A 20,317-nucleotide genomic window follows, 5' to 3' on the forward strand; every position below is an offset into this window, starting at 1 on the left:
AACTGTTAATTAATCTTGATAAAATAAACAACTATAAGATTAAGCAATGTTATGGTAAGATAATTGAAGAAAAATTAACAAGAGAAATATAATAGTCTTACACAAACTGCAGATTTCTAAAACAACATAAAGTGACTGATATCTCATTCTGATGGACAATAATTAGAAATAATGTAGGTCAAGTTGCTGTAACATGTAAGTCATAACAAAGCCTCCCAAAATTGCCTAATTACCAAAGACCCTAAATTACCAGTATGAAACACACTAACACATCACATATTAACTGTTATTGTAAATGAGGGAAATATTAAAAACATCATCAGCAAAATCACTTTTTTCCATTTAAGTGTCCTTTTAAAAAACTATTTTTATTTTTCAAGCAAGATCATCTTTAAACACAAAAGATAAAACAAAATTTGTCAGTTAAAATCAATTAAAATTTATAGTTGCATTTCATCACTATCTTCAGAAATCATTAAAACTAATTTCCATTTCTACTTGTACAAGTAATTTTATTATTTCTAGACTTTCCTTGAATTTTCCCACCATTTAAAATAAAAAAAATCTTATACATGCTTTTTACTACGCAGGTAGACTTAATATAAGAACTAATGATCTAATTCTTCTAATGTATTTTAAGATTCTACTCAAAAGTAATATAAGATTGTGTAATGTGTTAGAAAGCAGCATAACACTGGAAAAGTCTTTTCACGTGAAAAGTAATTCTCAGAAAGTAACATATTAGATTCACTTGATTACTGTTTTTATGTAAAGTAAAATATGCGCTGTGGGAAGGTTCTTGCGATAAAGCGATTCACTAAAGATAATAACAATGTACATATAACCTTCCAGCTTCATTAAATATTTTTTGATGCATTCTTATATTTTTGGGAACACAGTGGAGTATGTTTACGTATAACAAAAGTATATTTAAAACCTGTGATTTGAGGAAAAGTAAAACTGCACACTTAATTATAAGATGTGTAAGTATAAAAAGCCCTTAAAGTTGGTTAATAGAATATATTTAACATATAATTAATTATTCTGAAAACTTTTATTTTAGTACTAGTCCCCTTAAAGATTAAAAAAAAATCAATGTAGTAATGATACTACCAATACTGATTTTATTTTAAATAAAAAGATTATTACCTCCTTGGTTTTCCCATAAGCCGCCTGATTTTCCCCCATTCTACTCTTGTTAATTTTCTTGTTTTCAAATTAGGAAAAGATTCCTTTAGACATACACAGAAATCATTATCGCCTTCAAAGAGTGGTCTATAAAATACAAATGGTATTTTAATGGTTAATAAACAATGTGTTATTTGAGACATAAAATTAAAAATATGCATTTCAATTTTCAACATCAAACTAATTACAAAATGCCAAACCTTCCTTTCTGCCCAGAACATAAACACAATAGGTACATACTCAAAGTACTAGAGCTAAATTAAATCTTTAGCAAATGTGAAACAATGTGTAAAAATTACTTAAGAAATACTATCTGGGGTTGAGATGTGCCCAGACAGGGAAGTTTGTTAAATCGCCTCAGGAGTCTATCCTCTGGGAGGCTATGGCAGCACTGGCATTGTATCTGGTGAAGATAAACAATGTCAGCTGTGAAGTACCTGTCCCAAAGGTAAAACCATCATCAAGGAATCCTCTCTGAGATTAAATCAGATTTAGGAAACTGGAGAACCCCCGGGAATTAGATTAGGAATTCCAGAACTCATATCACACTTGGACACCCTGAGAGTTTGCTTATGTACCTATGGAAAATCTGCAGGCAAAAATAGAACAATTCTATTTATAAGTCTGGGCAACCAGAAACCAACAATAATACACAAAGGTCTTGGACTTAAACATGAACATTCATGAGATTCACAAGCTTCAGAGTAGGCAATTGATTTGGAAAGCAGAGAAAGGGAATAAAGATAAGTAGCCAGCAAAGCAAGCACCAATAACTGGCATGGATTAGATGAGATTAGAATGGATGAGAAAGCAGAATTTTTCATCATTAAATTCTGTTGAACAGATCTCACCCAAATTTCTTAATGTTTTATTTAAACATTTATGTGTAACAAAAGTACATAATTACTACAACGAGAAAGGCTATCCTAAAAATCTTATTGAATCAACTATTATACTAGCACTTAAAATCTCAAGATTTATAAAACAAGTCACCATTCATTGCAAATAATGGTGCTATTTCACAGTTTTTATAAATTATGTAGAAATTATACTTTCATTTTATTTTTCACTAAAATGTATAACTTCTTCAAAAGAGGGAAAAGGGAAGAAAACTATGAGAAATGGAAAGAGATCAAACCAGAATGAGGAATAGAAAAAGGAATTTAGGACAAAATAAGATCAAAATGGACCTACAGAAAAGGCTGTAGCTTATAACGTTTGAAAAACTTAAACTTTTGGTTCAAATAATATTCATGATATAAGCCATGATACATACTTATCTATATTTGAGTAGAACCACTCATATATGCACCATTTATGTGCTTTGGGAAGCTTGAGTAGGTTACGTAATCGAAAACCAATCTTCTGTGAGGCTTTCTTATCTGGTGTTGACATTGTTGCTGTAAATTTCTATACAATAAAAAAAACAAAAAACAGAGATTAACTATAGCTCCATTAAGTAAAACTTAGCATCTATAACATTGAATGTAAAATTTTACATTTCTAAATGATACATTGTGGTTAAGCACTCAAAAAGATTCAACAATATTCAACATGAAATTTTTGTTACTATTTAATAAACATTCTGATTAATCCTAACAAAGTTAAAGTCTCCAGTTTCATAACATATTTTGACAAGGAAGGTGAAGTATTTGCCCCCACTGTGTTTGCACTGCAGTACAATTTCAATTAAGGTATGCAGGAAGAAGCTACTTGTGAGAAATACTCCTAGAGTTCATGGGCCAGAAAAGACCAGTAAGAATCCTGCTACTCTTGAGAGTGGGAGAAAAAACATGCAAGTAAGATAGGCCCAAAAAATTTCCAGTGAATTCTATATCAAACCAGAGCTCCAATGCCATTAAGTTGTTTCAAATCACTGAAGAAAAATATGTTCCAAATCATTTTAATAAAGACAATATAACACAGATAGTAACATCTGCCCAAGTATAATAAAATATTACTCATTTCTATGAATTTTAAAAATGCTTGGAAAGATATTATGTTCATGGATTGCAAAAATTAATACAGGGTTGGGCAGATGGAGGTTTACAGTTGATTGTATGGAAAATAATACAATAAATAATGACATAAGAATAAATTGTGTTTTACATACTCACACCTGTAAACCTACTTTTGCCTCACCCTGTATTGTTAAAATGTCCACAGTACCCAAAATAGTCTGGAGATTCAATACAATCTCTATTGAAATTCCAATGGCATTTTCACAAAAACAGAACATGCAATCCTAAAATTTGTATGGAACCACCAAGACCCCAAATCTCCAAAGCAATCTTGAGAAAGAAGAACAAAGCTGGAGGCATCATGCGCCATGATTTCAAACTATATTACAAAGCTACAGTAATCAAAACAGTATGATATTGGCACAAAAACAGACACACACATCAATGGAATGGAGTAGAGAGCCCAAATATAAACCCATACATATGATATTAGTCATATATCATAATCATAATCATGAATATGATTAATTCAAAGGGCCAAAAATATTTAATGAGGAAAGTGCCTTCCATAAATGGTACTGGGAAAACTGGAAAGATACATGCAAAAGAATGAAACTGAATCACTATCATACCCCATACACAAAAACTAACTCAATATTATTAAAGAATTGAATGTAAAACTTGAAATCCTAAAACTCCTAGAAGAAAACACAGGCTTAGTAAGTTCCTTGACATTGGTCTTGGTGATGATTTTTTTGATTTGACAGCAAAAACAAAGGCATCGAAAACAAAAATTAACAAGTTTCCCTAATGTTAACATCTTACATAACCAAGATTTGTCAAAACTGAGAAATTAACATTGGTACAATACTGTTAAACTACAGATTTCATTTGAATTTCTCCAGTTTTTCTACTAATGTCCTTTTTCTTTCCCAGAATCCAATTCAAGGTATCATACTATACTTAAAAAATTAACTTTTTAATGCAAAACATTTTTTTTGTATGTCAGGAGTTGTTAAGCATAAATAATAACCAAATTACTATAAAACATTATCATCAGAAAAAGTGCTGTTTTTCTTTCCATTGAGTTACTGACCCAGATTTTAAAATGAGATATTGATGGCTCACTGGATATAAAACTGTAATAAAGATCCTTTGTTGAGTATGGGGAAATATGCTCAAACTATTACTGGAAATATAAATTATTACAACTTTCATGAATAGTTTTTGGCAGTATCTTCTAAAGTTTAAATGTTAATACCCTTGTAGCAATTACACTTCTAAGGGTTTATTCAACACATGGAAAATGGAGATGACTGTACTTGTGTACAGAGTTTCTTCTGGGGTGATGAAAACATCCTAAAAATGTTCTGATGGTTGCTCAACTCTGTGCCTAAATTAAAATCACTTAACAGTGCACTTTAAATAGATGAATTGCATGATATGTGAATTATCTCTCAATATAGCTGTTAAGACAAACAAACAAACAAACAAAGCAGGGCTCTGGAGGCAGGATGCCTCCGTTTTAGGATCAGCCTTCATCTCCTAGCTTTGTAATCCTGAGCAAGAAACTTCTGAGTCTGTTTTCTCATCTGAAAAATGGGAAGTAATATAACAGTAACCTATTTCACCAGATCAGATTGCTGAAGATTAAATCAAAGTAAAACAAAAGCAGTGCTTAGAACAAGATCTATATACTAAGAATGAAATGAAAGTTGGTTTTTATCATTTTTCAGCTTTGGACAGCGCTCTTTAGCGAAACGCGGACAGCGCTCTTTAGCGAAACGCAGACAGCCCCGGCCAGCGTAGCTCAGCTGGTTGGAGCACTGTCCCGCACTCGAAGGGCTGCGGTTCTGACTTCTGGTCAGGGCACATGCCTAGCTCATAGGTTCGAGCCCCTGTCCAGATGCAGATGGGAGGCAACCAACTGATGTTGCTCTCTCACACTGATATTCCTCTCTCTACTTTCCCCTCTCTCTAAAAAAAAACGATAAGTGTCCTCCGGTGAGTATAAAAATAAAAAAGAAACACAAACAGGATACAAGAATTTAGAGGATGTGATTAGGAGGGTAAGGGAACAAGCCACGTCATGTAAATGAAGACTGAAAGTACTAAGCATGTTAAGGCTAGAAACAAGAAAACTCTAGAAATCTCATATCATGTTCAGAAATAGAAAGCACTTTGTAAAACAGTCCTAGAAGGAATGATATGCCTGGAGAGAAGGGCAGTGGACAGAGTCGGGGCACAGTGGACGGAGTTGGGGCAGGATGGTTTTACAGCCATAAAGACTGGAGTTTCCTGTATGCTTGGAAATTTTCTTAATAGCTGGAAGAGAAAAAAGAACTTAAAAAAATCCACATTTAGAGATTTTTAAAAACTAAAGAGTTAAATCATTCAAATTACCCTAATAACACAGCTCTATTAAAGTTAATACAAGAGTTATTTAACTATTTCTTATATTCATGTAACCTTGTATCCAACACCTACTGAGTCAAACAATGCACATTGGGAATTAGTTTCAAGTTTTTAAAATTGAATTTTAGATGCTATATACATTTGTTCTGATATTTAAAAAAAGCTCAAAATACATTTTTGTTCATTTTACAGAATATGAACATATGTTACTATTTGGTATTATCATAAAGGTATGTAAGACTTTTTAGGGCTTTCCTTTTTTGGCAGGTAGGTCAGTTGCTGGTCATACCTTCAATTCCTTTGACACCCATTCCTTGGTTGAGAAAAATCACCTCTATTATGGCCCATGCTACTGGAAAATCTTATAACACTTTTGGGGAAAAAATGACAGGGAAGTAGAAAATAACTATACCAAAAATTATAAATTTGATGAGAAAAATTACATTATTCTTTAAGTTAATACTTCCTTATCCAATTTTCATTCATTCAATTCTTACATAACCACTAATTTTTTTACTAATGTCAAAAATGAAAAAGGGGATATAATTTCATGCTATATATTCTCTCCATGCCAAACTCCAAACTGATTCCATATTGTCAAATCCATTTGCTTAATGTCCACCATCTCCATGCTTAGGAGAAAAGTGTGTATTTGTAAGGCTGAGGACTAGTTGGCTTTGTACTCTGGTTTCAAGTCCATCAACAACAACATGACGGTCTTTTCTAGGTAACTGAAATAGGAGCTGAGCAGGAGCGCTGATTTAAAAAGAAAAGAACCTGTTACTCAAAATGTAACAAAATTAACACAAACTGTATTAGTAGTTGAGCAATTGCTCACTTCCTATCATGTGAAACAAAATTTTAGCACAGACATACCTGTGGAACCATTGCAACCCTCTGGTTTCTTTTAGGTGATCTTGTATTTATTTGCCTGTCATCTTCATCAGAAAAGAGTCGACTTCGTTTTGAATTTCTGAAAGGCTATGAGAGAAATTTTTTACTTCATGAAAAGACTGAACGCTTCCCTTTTTTGTTCCAAAATATAATTCTATACTTGGAAAATACAGCTAACTGGATTATGAGCAAGCAGTACAGAAGGAGGAAGTATGGGTAATACAAAGTACACAAGTCAAATACAAACGATCTGAGATTTAAAGAGTAGTAAGATAAATGTTTATGCAGCTGGTTTACAAGTAAAACACCTAGCTGATGATTAAAACTAGATTCCAAATCTCCTGAGTACACTGGCTGCCTGGAATGAAGAGAGGGAAATAAATTCTGGAAATTCCAGTTCTTGTTATGCTGGTGTTTGGATTAACATCAGTTGGGTGTATCACATAATATGTCTTTTGCATAGGGCTGGTCTGAGGCAAAGTTACTAGATCACTCTAGAAGGTAAATCTAAATGTATATAATATACTAGATCTGCTGTCAAAAATTGTTAACTGAATTTCCATTTGTAAATAAAAATACAAGATACTTATAACAGATACTTGATAAATGTCTGTAGAAGTAAAATAATTTAAGTACCCAAAGTACATCATACACTTAAGGGTCTGTAATATGAACAATTTTAGAATCCATTCTAAGTTCAGAGGTCACATTAATAGAGAACAACAGAAATAATATCCCAATAGTACCTGCATCCTTTTTCAAATCCTTCTTCTACTATTCAAAACAGAGCTTTATGCTTAGTTGGAAGGAAGGCAGGTACAGAGAGCTAGCAACATATGGGCAGCATCCAAATGGGTCAAAACTAGAGGTATGGATCCTTGAAATGAAACCCACAGAGTCTCAACACTCCATAGCCCGGACAGGAAGTCCCTTCTCCCCTGCTCCTCTTTCCCCTGAGCAGAGGGAGAGAATGATGGTGAAAGAATGGGTAGAGTGGAGAAAGTCCTACACATTCACTGTGGCCTGATGCCCAGGCTACTGTGACCACTGCTTTCTGTCCCAGCTCCAGACCTGTTTCATGATTGATCACTAAAGCCTCCTGGCTGCCTAGAGGAGGATCAGAGATCCCCCAAATCATTAGTCATGCCAACTATATGTTCACCTCTACTTTCCAGCCCTAAATGTACCTGCCCTTGAACGACACAAGATTTTATTATCTTGCCCTGGCTGGTGTGGCTCAGTGGATTGTGTGCCGGCCTGTGAACCAAAGGTCACTGGTTTGATTCCCAGTCAGGGCGCATGCCTGGGTTGTGGGCCAGGATCTCACTTGTGGGTGTGCGAGAGGCAACCGATTGAAGTATCTCTTGCACATCGATGTCTCTCTTCCCCTCCTCCCTCCCTTCCTCTCTGTCTAAAAATAAATAAATAAATAAATAAATTTTAAAAAAGAAAATGGAAGAAAACAGAGATATTAAAAAAAAAGATTTTATTATCTTACCTCTTACTTATATATCTTTGTGTAGGAATCAGAACCATGTAAAAACTTTACTACCTAATAATAGTATGATTTTGGGTTGTTGGAGTTTTTTTTGTTTTTGCTTATTAAAAAAAAAAACAACTACAAATGCTTAATAATGACCAAATTATCACAGACTACAGATTATTTCTCTATATATGACCATGTACTGCTCAATGACACTTAAAGACTCATATGCTTGCCCTGGCCGGGTAGCTCAGCTGGTGAGAGCATCATCCTGATATGCCAAGGTTGCAGCTTCGATCCCTAGTCAGGGCACATACAAGAACGAACCAATGAACACATAAATAAATGGAAGAACAAATTGATGCTTCTCTCTCTCTTTCTCAAATAAATCAATAAAAAAGAAAAAGACTCAAATGCTTGAAGTTGGGGAAAAACCTTGAGCAATGTTTACTGTGCTAAAAAAACAGGCACATGACAATAATACAATTTAGTTATCATATTCTAAAGCGTGAGAAAAACTAGTTCCTTACCATTTCCACAGCAGAGCCTGTATTCCTGCCTTTCCAAACAGGTGTTTTTTGTAAAGAACTGAACTTTTCATTCCATGTGTTAGATAAGCTTCCCTCTGTAATGAATAATTATCACTAGTAAGATTTAAGTTTAGTTCAAAAGATTTCATACTATGAACATTGCCTTTTTAATAACAGCAACGTATCTGAAATATTTACCAATATTAAAAAAATACACTGACTATAATAATTTTAGTTTATTACAAGTGAAAAATCTTTTTTTTGGGTCAAACTCTAAATAATTTGGCAAGGCAATGTATCTTGAAAATATTAAATTTTCTTATTAAAACGTGTGGCTTCTTTCTTTTTGGTTTTTAATAACTCCTCTATTTTAATTTTCTAAGAACCATCTCATAAGTACAATCTGATTGAAAGCAGAGTAAAGAAAAAAGCTTCTTCTAACCTTAAACTTAGAGCGTATTTCTAAATGTTTTCTGCTTGAATATATAAAACTCCTGATATCCAAAAACGAAATGTGTGGCATTTCTGTTTTCCTTAATTCAAAGAAATGTCTTGAGTTGTATGCAACCAGAAAAAATTCAATCAGGTGACTAGACATATTATGAAAAGGATGAGTTTAATTTTTATAACAATGATGTTTATGCAGAGGGAGACACAGAAAACTGTGATGAATATACCAAACATAGTTTCATGTCCTTCTAGTTGCACACATCAGCATTTTGTAATTCTTTCTATTAAAAATTTATATCGCTTCAATATTTTTTAAATAAAAATGATTTTAGTGTTGAGGAAAAATAATGAAATGCTTTTCCATACGTTTATTTTAATAAGTACAAAAGAGAAGAGGTGGGATGGGGTTGATCTTGGGAAGCAAATGAATTAGGGTACCTGGGAGACAACCGTTCTCAAGCCACAAGGGCTTAATCTGGTAAGTCACCAATTCAAAGCACAGCAAAGCAGTTTTAAAAAGTGAAAGTACTAATGCAACTTAGAATATCTAGCTTGGTTCCAAATGTACTTACCCAGGGGAATCTTGCTCAAGAGGTAAACGTTCAAAATGAGCTATATTAATAGGGTTTAGTCTGATTAATACTATTTACATAAAGAAATAGCAAGACCAAGGAACATATTTTTTTCCCTAAGAAAATTACTATCATTCTTTTATTTTTAAGAGACTTGCATTATTACTTAGAAGACAAGATTCTTACAAAATAAACTATTACGCAAAAAATACAGCTTAGCACAAATTGTTTAAAAAATGCTTAAAAAATAAATGTTTTAAATCTAGTAAGAAGGTTTCTTAATCAATAATTCCAGGGAAATGTTTTCCTAGTAATTTCTGACAACCAAGGACCCATTTTCATGTAACAGCATATAAATGTAAAGTTATCATCAGTGAAAACCAATAATTAAAGCTATAATGAACTGTAACAGAAAAACACTATATCCAAATTAATTTAATGAATTAAATGTCTAGCTTATGCCATACCTAAAGAATCATGTAATGAATCTTACCTTTTAAACTGACAAGGGCTTTTGCTGAAGAGCCTGCAATTAAAACAAATCAATATTATTTTATAATCAAAGTGAGAGAAAAAGAACTTAGTTTGGGGGTAAAAATGATCCACTCAGTTTTACCAATGTTGACTTTGATGTGCAATCAGAATTAACTACTAGACAATTCAAGCTATGGACCAGAGCTCAGATAAGGTTAAAGAAGAACTGGAGAGAGACAGCTGGAAGTCTTACTGAAGTTGTGAGAAATGGAGACCTTTCCTAGGGAGAAAAATGTAGAAAGAGAGGAAAGAGGGAGACCAAGGACAGAAGCAATTTTGGATCCTCATCCAGAAGTGTGCTCATGTTGGAGAAGAGAAAGAGAAAGGGGACCAATACTCACTGAGGCAAAAATCAGAAGCGGTAAGAGTGGAGGAAACAGAAAATGACCCGGGCACTGCCCTAGCAGGCAGTGAGCCCCCTGGACGGCTAGGATGCCGGCATGTGCAGCACTTACGGGTCCAGGCTGCAGGAGTTCAGAACAGGCAAGGGGGGCTAGCATAAAACTGGACGGGTTCACGGACTAAAAAAACCTTTAGTGTATAGTAGAATAACCAGGAATCTCCTCAAACACACAGAGTATGCACGATTAATAAAGGTCCTCAGGGGATTCTGTTGCAGGTGACCCTCAGGCTCACCGTGGGAAACATGGGGCTAGTGGTGTGAATAAAGGATAGGAGCCATGGGTACAGGGAAGTAGGAGAATCGATAGAAGTTTTCATGAAAGAGGGAGAGCTCTAAATTGAAAATCTCTGGATTGATATGTGAGTTACAAAAAGTTGAAGTCATCCTAAAAATAATAAAGGGTGATCTCTGTCACCTATATGGGGCATTTATAACAAACAAATTCAGATACAGAGAACAGATTGGTGGCTGCCAGGGTTGGGGAAATAGGTGAAAAGGTATAAACTTCTACTTATAAGACAAACACATCCTGGGGATATAATGGTAAGCGTGGTGATATGAAAGTTGCTAAAACAGTAGACCCTAAAAGTTCTTATCACAAGAAAAAAATGATTATAATGATGTGTGGTAATGGGTGTTAGCTACGTTTATTGTGGTAATAACTTTTGTTATATATACATACATCACATTATTATATTGTACGCCTAAAACAATGTTATATGTCAGTTATATCTCAATTTTAAAGAGAAATTAACAGATAAAACCCTTTCTATGCTATAAAATAAAAATTATTCACAGATGTAGGGATGAACAAATCCTCTCTTAAATTTAAAAAACTGTTTAGCTCTGGCTGGATAGCTCAGTTGTTTAGAGCACTGTCCTGATACACCAAGGTTGTGGGTTTGATTCCTAGCCAGGGCACGCACAAGAATCAACCAATGAATGCATAAGTGGAACAACAAATCAATGTCTCTCCTCCCCCTGCCCCCATCTCTCTCAACTCAATCAATAAAAAATAACTTTTAAACGGTTTAAAATCTTTTTTTCTTTTACTATAGTCAAATTATTTATCATTACTTGTTTTCAAATTTGTTGTATTTTATAACGTTACTTATTTTATTTTATTTTTTTAGAGAGAGGAAAAGGGAGAGAGTAAGGGAGAGAAACACTGATCAGTTGCCTCTCGCATGCCCCCCACCAGGGACCTGGCCTGCGACCCAGGCGGGTGCCCTGACTAGGAATGGAAATGGCGACCTTTGGGTTCACAAGCCAGCACTCAGTCCACTGAGCCGCACCAGTCAGGGCTACAACCAGCTACTTCTCATCTCGGTTACTGTGACATCCATTTATGTTTGAAAGACTATAATCTAAGATTAAGAAGTAATTTGAAATGTGGTCAGTTACTTGCGTTGAGAAAGGACAGATTTTTAAATGGCATGTTCAAAATGTATGTCAACATCTTTACAGAGCCAGTCCATCATGACACTACATATATAAAAATCAGTAAGTACAGGATGATCTCAAGGGATAAAGAAAGAAAAACATGAACTTATATATAAATCAGTGAAGAAAGATGAATTCTCCTTGGTGTTTAAGAAAAGCAGCAATGAGTTACGACTCATAAACGGACAACACACCTTAAATGAAAAGCAACAGAGAAAGTACTGCAGTTCTGGCTATGAAACATTTTTACGCATTTCAGATCCTTAAACCTCAATTGACTTTTCCTCCACAGGGCAGTCTGAGAGGCTTATAGAACAGACAGTCCATCAACATCAAAGACACTGTTGGTTTCATTCTATTCCCTTGCCTAGATGTGGAGGATGGTTAACAGGACAACTCAAGAGCTTCTGTATGGCACACTGAAGTTTAATGACCAAAGGCAGTAAAGTTGTGGGGAGCAAGGTTGGGGAGGAATGCTGTAAAGTCCTGCTAAAAAACCAGTAACACAACACAACTGGGAAGCAGCAGTAGCAGACAAGACATGCGAGAGCTGCCGTGGGAGAGGTAGTTCACCCGAGGAAGAAGCAGTCATCACGCGCTCATTTGTGAGCATGTACAGACTGCTGGCTGCTCCCAGTCGCTGCCACAGGCACCTGGGATAACAGAACATTGCAAACGGCCGTAGTCCTAGCTCTCACGGATTTACGGCCTAGTGAGGGGACACAAACAAATATTACCTGAAAAAAACAATGCAGGATGATAAGAACAGAGAATGTGGGTGCGGTTGGGGAGGAAAGACTATTTTTCTACAAAGTGCCCACGATCAGGTTCTCTGGAAAGTGAGATTTGAGCAGACATCTGAAGGAAGAGGGGTGCACAGCAGGGGTCTCCGTTCCTGCCCCATGAAGACAGGAGCTAGGTCTCCGGGGTTCTGATCCATCACTTTTACCCTTTTCCTTTTTTGGGAGACAGTGTTGCACGGTGGTTGAGAGCACAGACTGAGACTGGCTGTATCTGAATCTTGGCTCTGCCACATTCTTGCTTTGTTACCTTAAGCAAGTTACTTAACCTCTCTGTGCTGCTGATGCGTCATTTGTAAAATGGGAATTAAATGAATTAATACATGTAAAAGTATTTAGAGAACTGTGCACACAGCACATGCCTACTTTTTATATTATGCTATTAGCATTACTTTGATTAAAAAAAACTATTCGATTAAGAACATGGATTTTACAGCCATACGAAATTAAGTTAGAATCCTGCTCTAACTGGGTCTGTTCATTCATTCATTGAACAAAATATTCACTGAGTGTCTGACACAAAACTATTCTAAGACTCGGGTTAACGAAAGGCAACGGTAAAGCCTCTGCTCTCAGGGAGCTTACACTCTAGTGGGAAGAGACACACAATAAATAAGCACATAAAAAGACCACCCTTGCGGCAGTTGTTATAAAGGAAGGTGGTCTCAGGGTGGGAAGTTACTTTACACACGGAAGTTAGGGAAGGCTTCTCTGTGGAGGGAACATTTGGGAGGCACCAGCCATGAGAGAAGGAGGCCAAACCAGTGAGTCTGGGCAGAACAGCAGGTAAAAAAGCCTTGAGGCAGAAAGTTTAGCAAATTCAAGAAAGAGAGGGAGGCAGGGAGGGAGGCCATGAGCTTGGGGAGTAGCTGGCAAGGGACAAAAGGTAGGAAAAAAGGTCAAGTGTTACAGAGGGGCTGGAATGCAGGCATGAAGGAAAACAGTCATGGACCCTCTCCAGTGCAGCTTCTAACCCCAGTTAACCAACCACATGAACAAATATAAAGCTGCAACTGTGACAGCTGCCACTAAGAAGTTACAGAGCAGTATGACAAGATTTAATAAGATGTGATCTTTGTCAGGGAGGACAGAAAACAGCTGTCTGAAGATACTTAAAATGGGATCTAAAGGATAAGCACAAGTTAACCAGGAGTGAGGGTGGGGAGGAACATTCCAAGCAGAGAGAGGGGCATGTGCAAAGGCCCTGCCAAAAAAATAAAAATAAAATAAAATAAAAAAAGGAAAGCCTGGCAAGGAGAGGGAATGAAAAATATCCAATTCAGCTCAAATGGATAAAATGAGAGAGGAAGAGTGGTATAAATGAAGCTGGAGAGGGGGCGAGTGGCAGCCATGAAGGCTCTTAGAGCTACCGAAGCGTTTTAAGCAGTAGGATGACATCATATGCGAGCGTGTAAATATATATTTATATACACACATATTTTTATATACATACTGTTTATATGTACATTTTTACAGGCTCTAACTGTGGGCCGAGGAGGGTGGCAGGGCTGAGCTGGGGGACTGTGAGAGGCTCCAGAGATCAGTTCAAGGAAGAGGTGCTGAGACAGCTTGGCCCCGGGTGACGGTGGGACGTAGGTAGAATTTTCTTTTTTTTTTTCTTTTTGAAGATGGAAGTTACAAGATTTAGTAAAGGCTTAAATATGGAAAGTAACAAAGGGGGAAGTTCCAAATATAACCTCGGGGTTTCAGCTCAATGCACAGCGAAGGCATTCATTAAGACAGGAACCACGGGAAGTATCTCTGTCCTGGGATGGGGATGGGATGGGATTATGGGGTAGATCTGGAACCCCTTGAGTTTGAGGGGCCGCGGGCATCTAAGAGGAGACATGGAACAAGTCAGAGGTATCAAGAACAGGAGCTCAGCAGAAAGATCTGGGCTGAAGATCGCCCTCGTCTCCTCATGTATAAAATTAAACTAGTAAGAGCAGTTACCTCAATTGAAATAAGGGTTAAAAGAGCAAATGCATACAATATGTTTTGTGCAGCAGCTGGTTTATACTAAGTACTCAATTAATGGTAACTTTTAACACTGATAGCGTTATACTGGCTATCGGCTGATTTATTAGCTATTCCCCTTGACTAAAACTGGCAAAGAAACCATTTATTGCTATTTCCTGTATCCCTTTACAAGACTCAGCTCCAGGTGCATTAATAATGCCTCTTCTCCTACAATCAAATATTTATACTTATTTGCTGTGTGACTGTGTGACAAACCAAGGACGGCAATCCCTGCTTTCCACAAGCTGTGGTCTAGCTGAACAGGATACACACCACACACGCAAGCTCCTGGCCAACGCACCGGAGACGCCACACAGCGACACAGATGATGTTACACAGTTTGCTAACGTTACACAGCTGGGACTGGTCCCTACTGTGCGTCCCGGGTCTCTACAGAGGCCCACAGTAAGTCCGCACTGAATGCTTACTGATGAGCAAGTGTTCCAAATGACAGTTGGAAGAAAACCACTTGAAACACCCCTCACTGGACCAGAATGACTACAGTCACCCAAATGACAGCTCCAGCGGCTGTGACTCCTGAGCGGTGAGGAAGCCCCTTTGTGAGAAAGAGAGAGAGCAAGGACTTTTCAGATGACAAACACCGCGTGCTCAGGAGGCCCACCCTGACCGGGGCGCACCCTGAGTCACGGTCACCTGTCTTCTCCAGACAAGAGGCCGTAACATTCCCGGATGCGCTCCGCTTGCGTCCTGTCCAATACGGCGGCCACCAGCGACACGCGACTACTTCCATTCACATGGACGAAAACCAAATAAAATGGAAAATCCCCTTCCTCAGTCACTCCGGCCAGCGGCGTGGGGCCAGTGGCTACCCTATCCGAGGTGGCAAAACAGAACTCTTTCCCCACGTGAAACTTCCACTGGAACTTTGCACTGGCCTAGAGCAGACGTAAAACGCGAACGGCTTTGACTACAACTTCTCACCAGTCTGGCAACGGAACTTTTAGTTTAACTTTCTAACTCATTAAGAGTCTATCACAAAAAGAGCAGCTCTGGCTTTCATTCTGGAAGTGTCTATTTGACTCTTGCCCAGATAGGACTTTAACAGTGATGGAACCCTTTGCTTCCCTTACGCTGAAACTCTCAGAAATGATACAAATACATAAACTGAAGAGTGAGCAGTGTGGACCAGGACCTCCTTGTAATTAACGAAATGCTCTGCCTTTTTATGGACTTGACACAATACTGTAAGTTGCAATAATACTAAGTTCCCTGGCGCTCCAACTCGGGAATTAGCGTTGGTCCTCGCTACGCCCAGGTGAGCGAGCACACAGGTGGGAGACGACAGGGCGAGCACGCAGGGGAGGCGAGGCGAGGCCGGCGGTGGGTGTCCGGAAGGCACCGCGAGCGCGCGCCGGGCCGGCCACGTCCGTGGATGAAGGTGTCCCCGCGAGTCTTAAGACACTCGCACGGAAGAAAGTCGGTGGGATAGGGGCCCCCTGCACACTTGCGAGCCCAGCCTGGGTTATCTCGGGAAAGGTCCACGGCCACCTGTGGTCCCGGGGGAAGGGGCCAGCCCTCTGACACGGAAACACTTCCAGGGGTGGACACACCGGAGGGGGGGGGACCGTGAAGATCACAAGTGCCTGTAGAGGCAGGAGCTGTGACAGGACAAGATCAGAGGCTGCGGCGAGGAGAAGGGGCTGTGCCCACCCTCCCCAGTCTGAGCCCTTCCCGGCCCCGGGACAAGCGAGTTACATAACCTGCCAGGCGTCTCTCCGCGCTTGGCGAGCGGTGCCGGTGGCGAGGACAGTTCCCGCGGCTGGGGGCCCCTCTTCCCCGGCCTCGGCCCGGGGCCCGAGTCCGGCCAGGGGAGCAAGCCACCGCCTCCGCCCCGCACAGGCTGGGCCCCCGGGCTTTCAGTTCCGGCCCTGGCGCTCCCACAACCCCAGAAACCAACACACAGACACCATAACAAAGGCGGCGACGCGGCGGCAACACCGGAGTGGGAAGGCTAGGGGACCACGGCGGGGCTGGCAGTCAGCCCACTAGCGGGGCGGAGGGCACGGCCGCCCGTCCCGGCCGGTGCCGCCCGGCGGCAAGCGGCCGGCGGGAAGCGGGGGGTGCTTTGATGTGCTACTCACTCTCGTCAGGCAACTGGTCGAGCTCCGCCATCTTGAACGAGCCGCGCCGCTTTTTCAAAGGCTGCCCGCCGCGGTGCATTATGGGGCGGAGACTGTCTTTGCGAGGGAGGTTCGAATGCGGAGCTCGCTGCCCGCGGCGCCGCGTCGCGCCGCTCCCGCCGCGGCCGGCCGAGGGGGGCAGGCTGAGGGGGGCCGGGCTCAGCCCGCGCCTGCCGGGGGAGGGGGCACCGCGGAGCGGAGCAGCGTCTCGCCCCTCCGCCGCCGGCCCGGCCCGAGGGAGGCGGCGGGGAGGCCGCGCCGAGAGGCCCGTCTCGCGTCGCCCCTGCCGGGGCCCGGCGCTGGAGAGCTGGGTGGGGAGCCGCGCGAGCTCCCGAGTCCCGCCGGCTCCACTCCCGGCCCGCGCAGCCCGCCCCCCCAGGGGCTCGCTCCCGGCTCGCGGTTCGCGTCTCGCGCTGCGGCTGCGGGAACTGCAGGCTGTTCCGAGTGGGAAAGGGAGGGATGGTGGGAGGGAGCCCCGGGAGGGCCGAGGCGGGGCAGGGGGGCGGCACCCGTGGGCCCGGCGCGGGGAAAGAAGCCCGTGGTGCCGGGTGGCGTTACCCGAGGGGGCTCGATTCCCAGTCGATTTTCACGGTTCCCAAAACCCACGTTTTTCCGGCGTTGCCGTCCCCTCCCTTCTCCGGAAAAGCCGGGGGAGGGAGCGGTGAGGAGGGCTCTGGCCGCAGACCCACAGCTGGTCCGTCCCTGACTCCGGGTTCCGGTCGGGGACACCCTCCTCCCTAATGTCGGAATCCCAGCCTGGAGGAGAGACCTTGAGAGGTCACGAAGTTAGTCATTTAGGTCATCGGCTCAAGAACGGTTTTGCTGCTCAGCTCTTTCATCCAGTCGGCGCTAGACTAGGTTGTGAGCTGGGAGAGAATTACAAAACCAGCGCCGGAGGTTTGGGGAGGATGCAGAGCCAAGTCGGCAGGGACACCACGCGACGGTCAAGCACGCTCATCGGCGTGTTCTGAGAACGCTGGATGGGAAGTCACCCAGTTCCGAAAGCAGCCCGGGGAAGAGACCTCACCATGCCTGCCTGTAGCACTGCCCAGTAATAAACCCCTGTTGCTTTTCCACAATTCATTTAACAAACGTTATGAGTTGCAGCTCTTTGAACCCAGGAATTCAAACGGGGATGGAGAAATAGGATAGTTAAACATTGAAAATACGACGAGGGTGAATGCCAAGAACTAAAACGTTAAAAGGTAGTCGCCTGAGGACAGCAGGACACAGGCCAGTGCAACCCGGCGTTGAACTTGGCGAAGTCGGTCTTTAAATAGCGGTAGCAGCACGTTCCCGTGCGTGTTGTATAACAAAAATGTGGGTGATGGATCGGAGGGAGACAAGATGAGAGTCCTGGAAACCAGTCAGGAGGAAGCTTGCTGGGGCGGGTAGGCCAAGAAGAGGAGGGAGATGTCGACGCGAGCTACCCTAGAGCTCCAGAGAGGGGGCTCTGAAGTCCAAGGCCTGGCTGGGGTTCCGGGGGCTAGTGTGTAAACGCAGGCAAATTTGTTTCTTATTTTAATTCCCTGTGCCTCCGTTTCTCCTGTGTAAAATGCAGATAATAAACAGGGTTGTTTTGAGGATTAACTGAGTTGATGGGTGTAAAAACCTTATATAATACTTTCTAGCACCCACTCTGGCTCAAAGGTTAGCTATTGCTACCACTACTTCCGAACGGAGTATTATTGGTGGTGCCAACTTTGTGCCTCGCATAACTGGGTGCTGCCACTTGCTGGGGGCGGCGGGGGCGGGGGTCAGGATGTGAGCAGAGGTTTAAAAATTCAGTCTTACAAAGTAATCCTTCAGGGCTAACTTACCCCCTCCTGTGCCTTTTAAGCACATTCTGATCTGCCTTCTAAGAAGATGGAAAACAATTGATTCCTGTAGTGAACCCCTGGGGGTGGTGGGGGCAGTAGGACACTATCAATTTGGAGATGAATACAAGGAAAGGTCAACCCTCTGAAAACGAAAGAAAAGAAACAAACAAACACAAAGCAGGTTAGGGGAGTGGAAGGAAAAGTTTAAATGTAAACCATGGTCAAGGTATCCTTAGACCAACACAAATCAGGTTTTGTCCTAAGCCGACTTATTCACACAGTAGCAGATCTGCTGTTAAATATGTATTTCTAGGCCCCTCCTCTGGTGGTCTGCCTTTTAAACAAACCTTAAATGAGTTCTCACACTCTGAGCCTGAAACTGTGTCCCAGCAGCAGATCTACCACTTAGTAGCTGTGTGACTACAAACAAGGCCCTTAACTATTATACTCAATGAGGTTTTTTTATGAGATATTTATGAGAAGGGTTTTCAAATCTTTGGTTTACTTTATTCTCCCCAAACCGTGGTAACTTGTTCAAGGACAACATCCACCAGAAGACAGAATCAGGACTCTGGCCTCCTTTCCTCACTTCATTTTCTTCTGTGATGTGATGATAAAATCTGCCACAGGACTGTTAAATTTTAAATTTTGTATTCCAATTTACAATGACATGATTGCCTTGTTAAGAAAAAAATTGGACAAGGATACTAAGTCTTGGAAAATCTAGATAAAAATACATCATAAGAAAAATAAACAGCCACAGTTTAGGTATATCAGGTCTGATCATTTCCAGGCCCATGGGCCATTTATCAAATATTGCATTATTTCTGTGTAAATGAGTGCTTCAAAGGACATTATCAAGAATGAGAAAAGGCAACTTTCAGAATGGGAGTAAATATTTGCAAATCACATACGGTAAGGGACTTATATTCAAAATATATAAAGGACGTATAGCCAAAATAGATAAAGCATCTTACAATTTGATGTTTTTTAAAAAAGACAAATAATCCAATTCAAAAATGGGGAAAGTCTCCAAAAAATATACAATAAACCAATAAGCACATGAAAAGATGCTCCACATCATCAGTCATTAGGGAAATGCAAATCAAAACCACAAGATAATACTTTACACCCACTGGGGTCGCTATAATCAGAAAGACAGATATCAGAAAGACAGATAATAACAGGTGTTGACAAAGTTGTGGAGAAATTGAAACTCTTGTCCACAGCTGGTGGGAACATAAAATGATGCAACCACTATGGTAGTTCCTCAAAAAATTAAACAGAATTACCATATGATCTAGCAATTTCACTTCTCAGTATAGGCATATGTCAGAGATACTGTGGGTTCTATGCTAGACCACCACAATAAAGCGAGTATCAAAATAAAAAGCAAGTCATAATTTTTCTGCTCGGAGGAGCTGGTCTTCAATTTGTTAAAAAAGTAAAAATAAAAAAAGCAGTATCTGTGAAGCACAATAAAGTGAAGCGCAATAAAACGAGGTATGCCTGTATGTACCAAAAGAATTGAAAGCAGGGTCTTTGGATGTTTGTACACCCATGTGTTCATAGCAGCATTATTCACAACAATCAAGAGGTGGAAGTAATCCAAGTGTCCATCCCCAGATAAGTGGATATACAAAATGTGGTAGATACATACAATG

At 40.5% G+C, this 20,317-nt stretch overlaps 1 protein-coding gene across 1 annotated transcript in view; it reads right to left on the reverse strand.

Annotated features, from left to right (window-relative positions):
- The window catches only part of LIN9 (lin-9 DREAM MuvB core complex component), a 38,183-nt gene extending 21,310 nt beyond the window's left edge, over positions 1-16,873 (reverse strand). The window contains exons 1-6 of the mRNA XM_054576467.1: positions 16,795-16,873; positions 9,987-10,019; positions 8,472-8,566; positions 6,441-6,545; positions 2,465-2,598; positions 1,150-1,275 (exon numbers count right to left, since the gene is read on the reverse strand). Of these exons, the coding sequence (XP_054432442.1) occupies positions 1,150-1,275; positions 2,465-2,598; positions 6,441-6,545; positions 8,472-8,566; positions 9,987-10,019; positions 16,795-16,873 (572 nt within the window). The remainder of the gene's footprint in view (positions 1-1,149; positions 1,276-2,464; positions 2,599-6,440; positions 6,546-8,471; positions 8,567-9,986; positions 10,020-16,794) is intronic.
- Between the last annotated feature and the right edge of the window lie 3,444 nt (positions 16,874-20,317).

Source organism: Pteronotus mesoamericanus, unplaced genomic scaffold, assembly GCF_021234165.1.
Source record: "Pteronotus mesoamericanus isolate MK-2021 breed Mesoamerican mustached bat unplaced genomic scaffold, CSHL_Meso_final contig_347, whole genome shotgun sequence".
Classification (NCBI taxonomy): domain Eukaryota; kingdom Metazoa; phylum Chordata; class Mammalia; order Chiroptera; family Mormoopidae; genus Pteronotus; species Pteronotus mesoamericanus.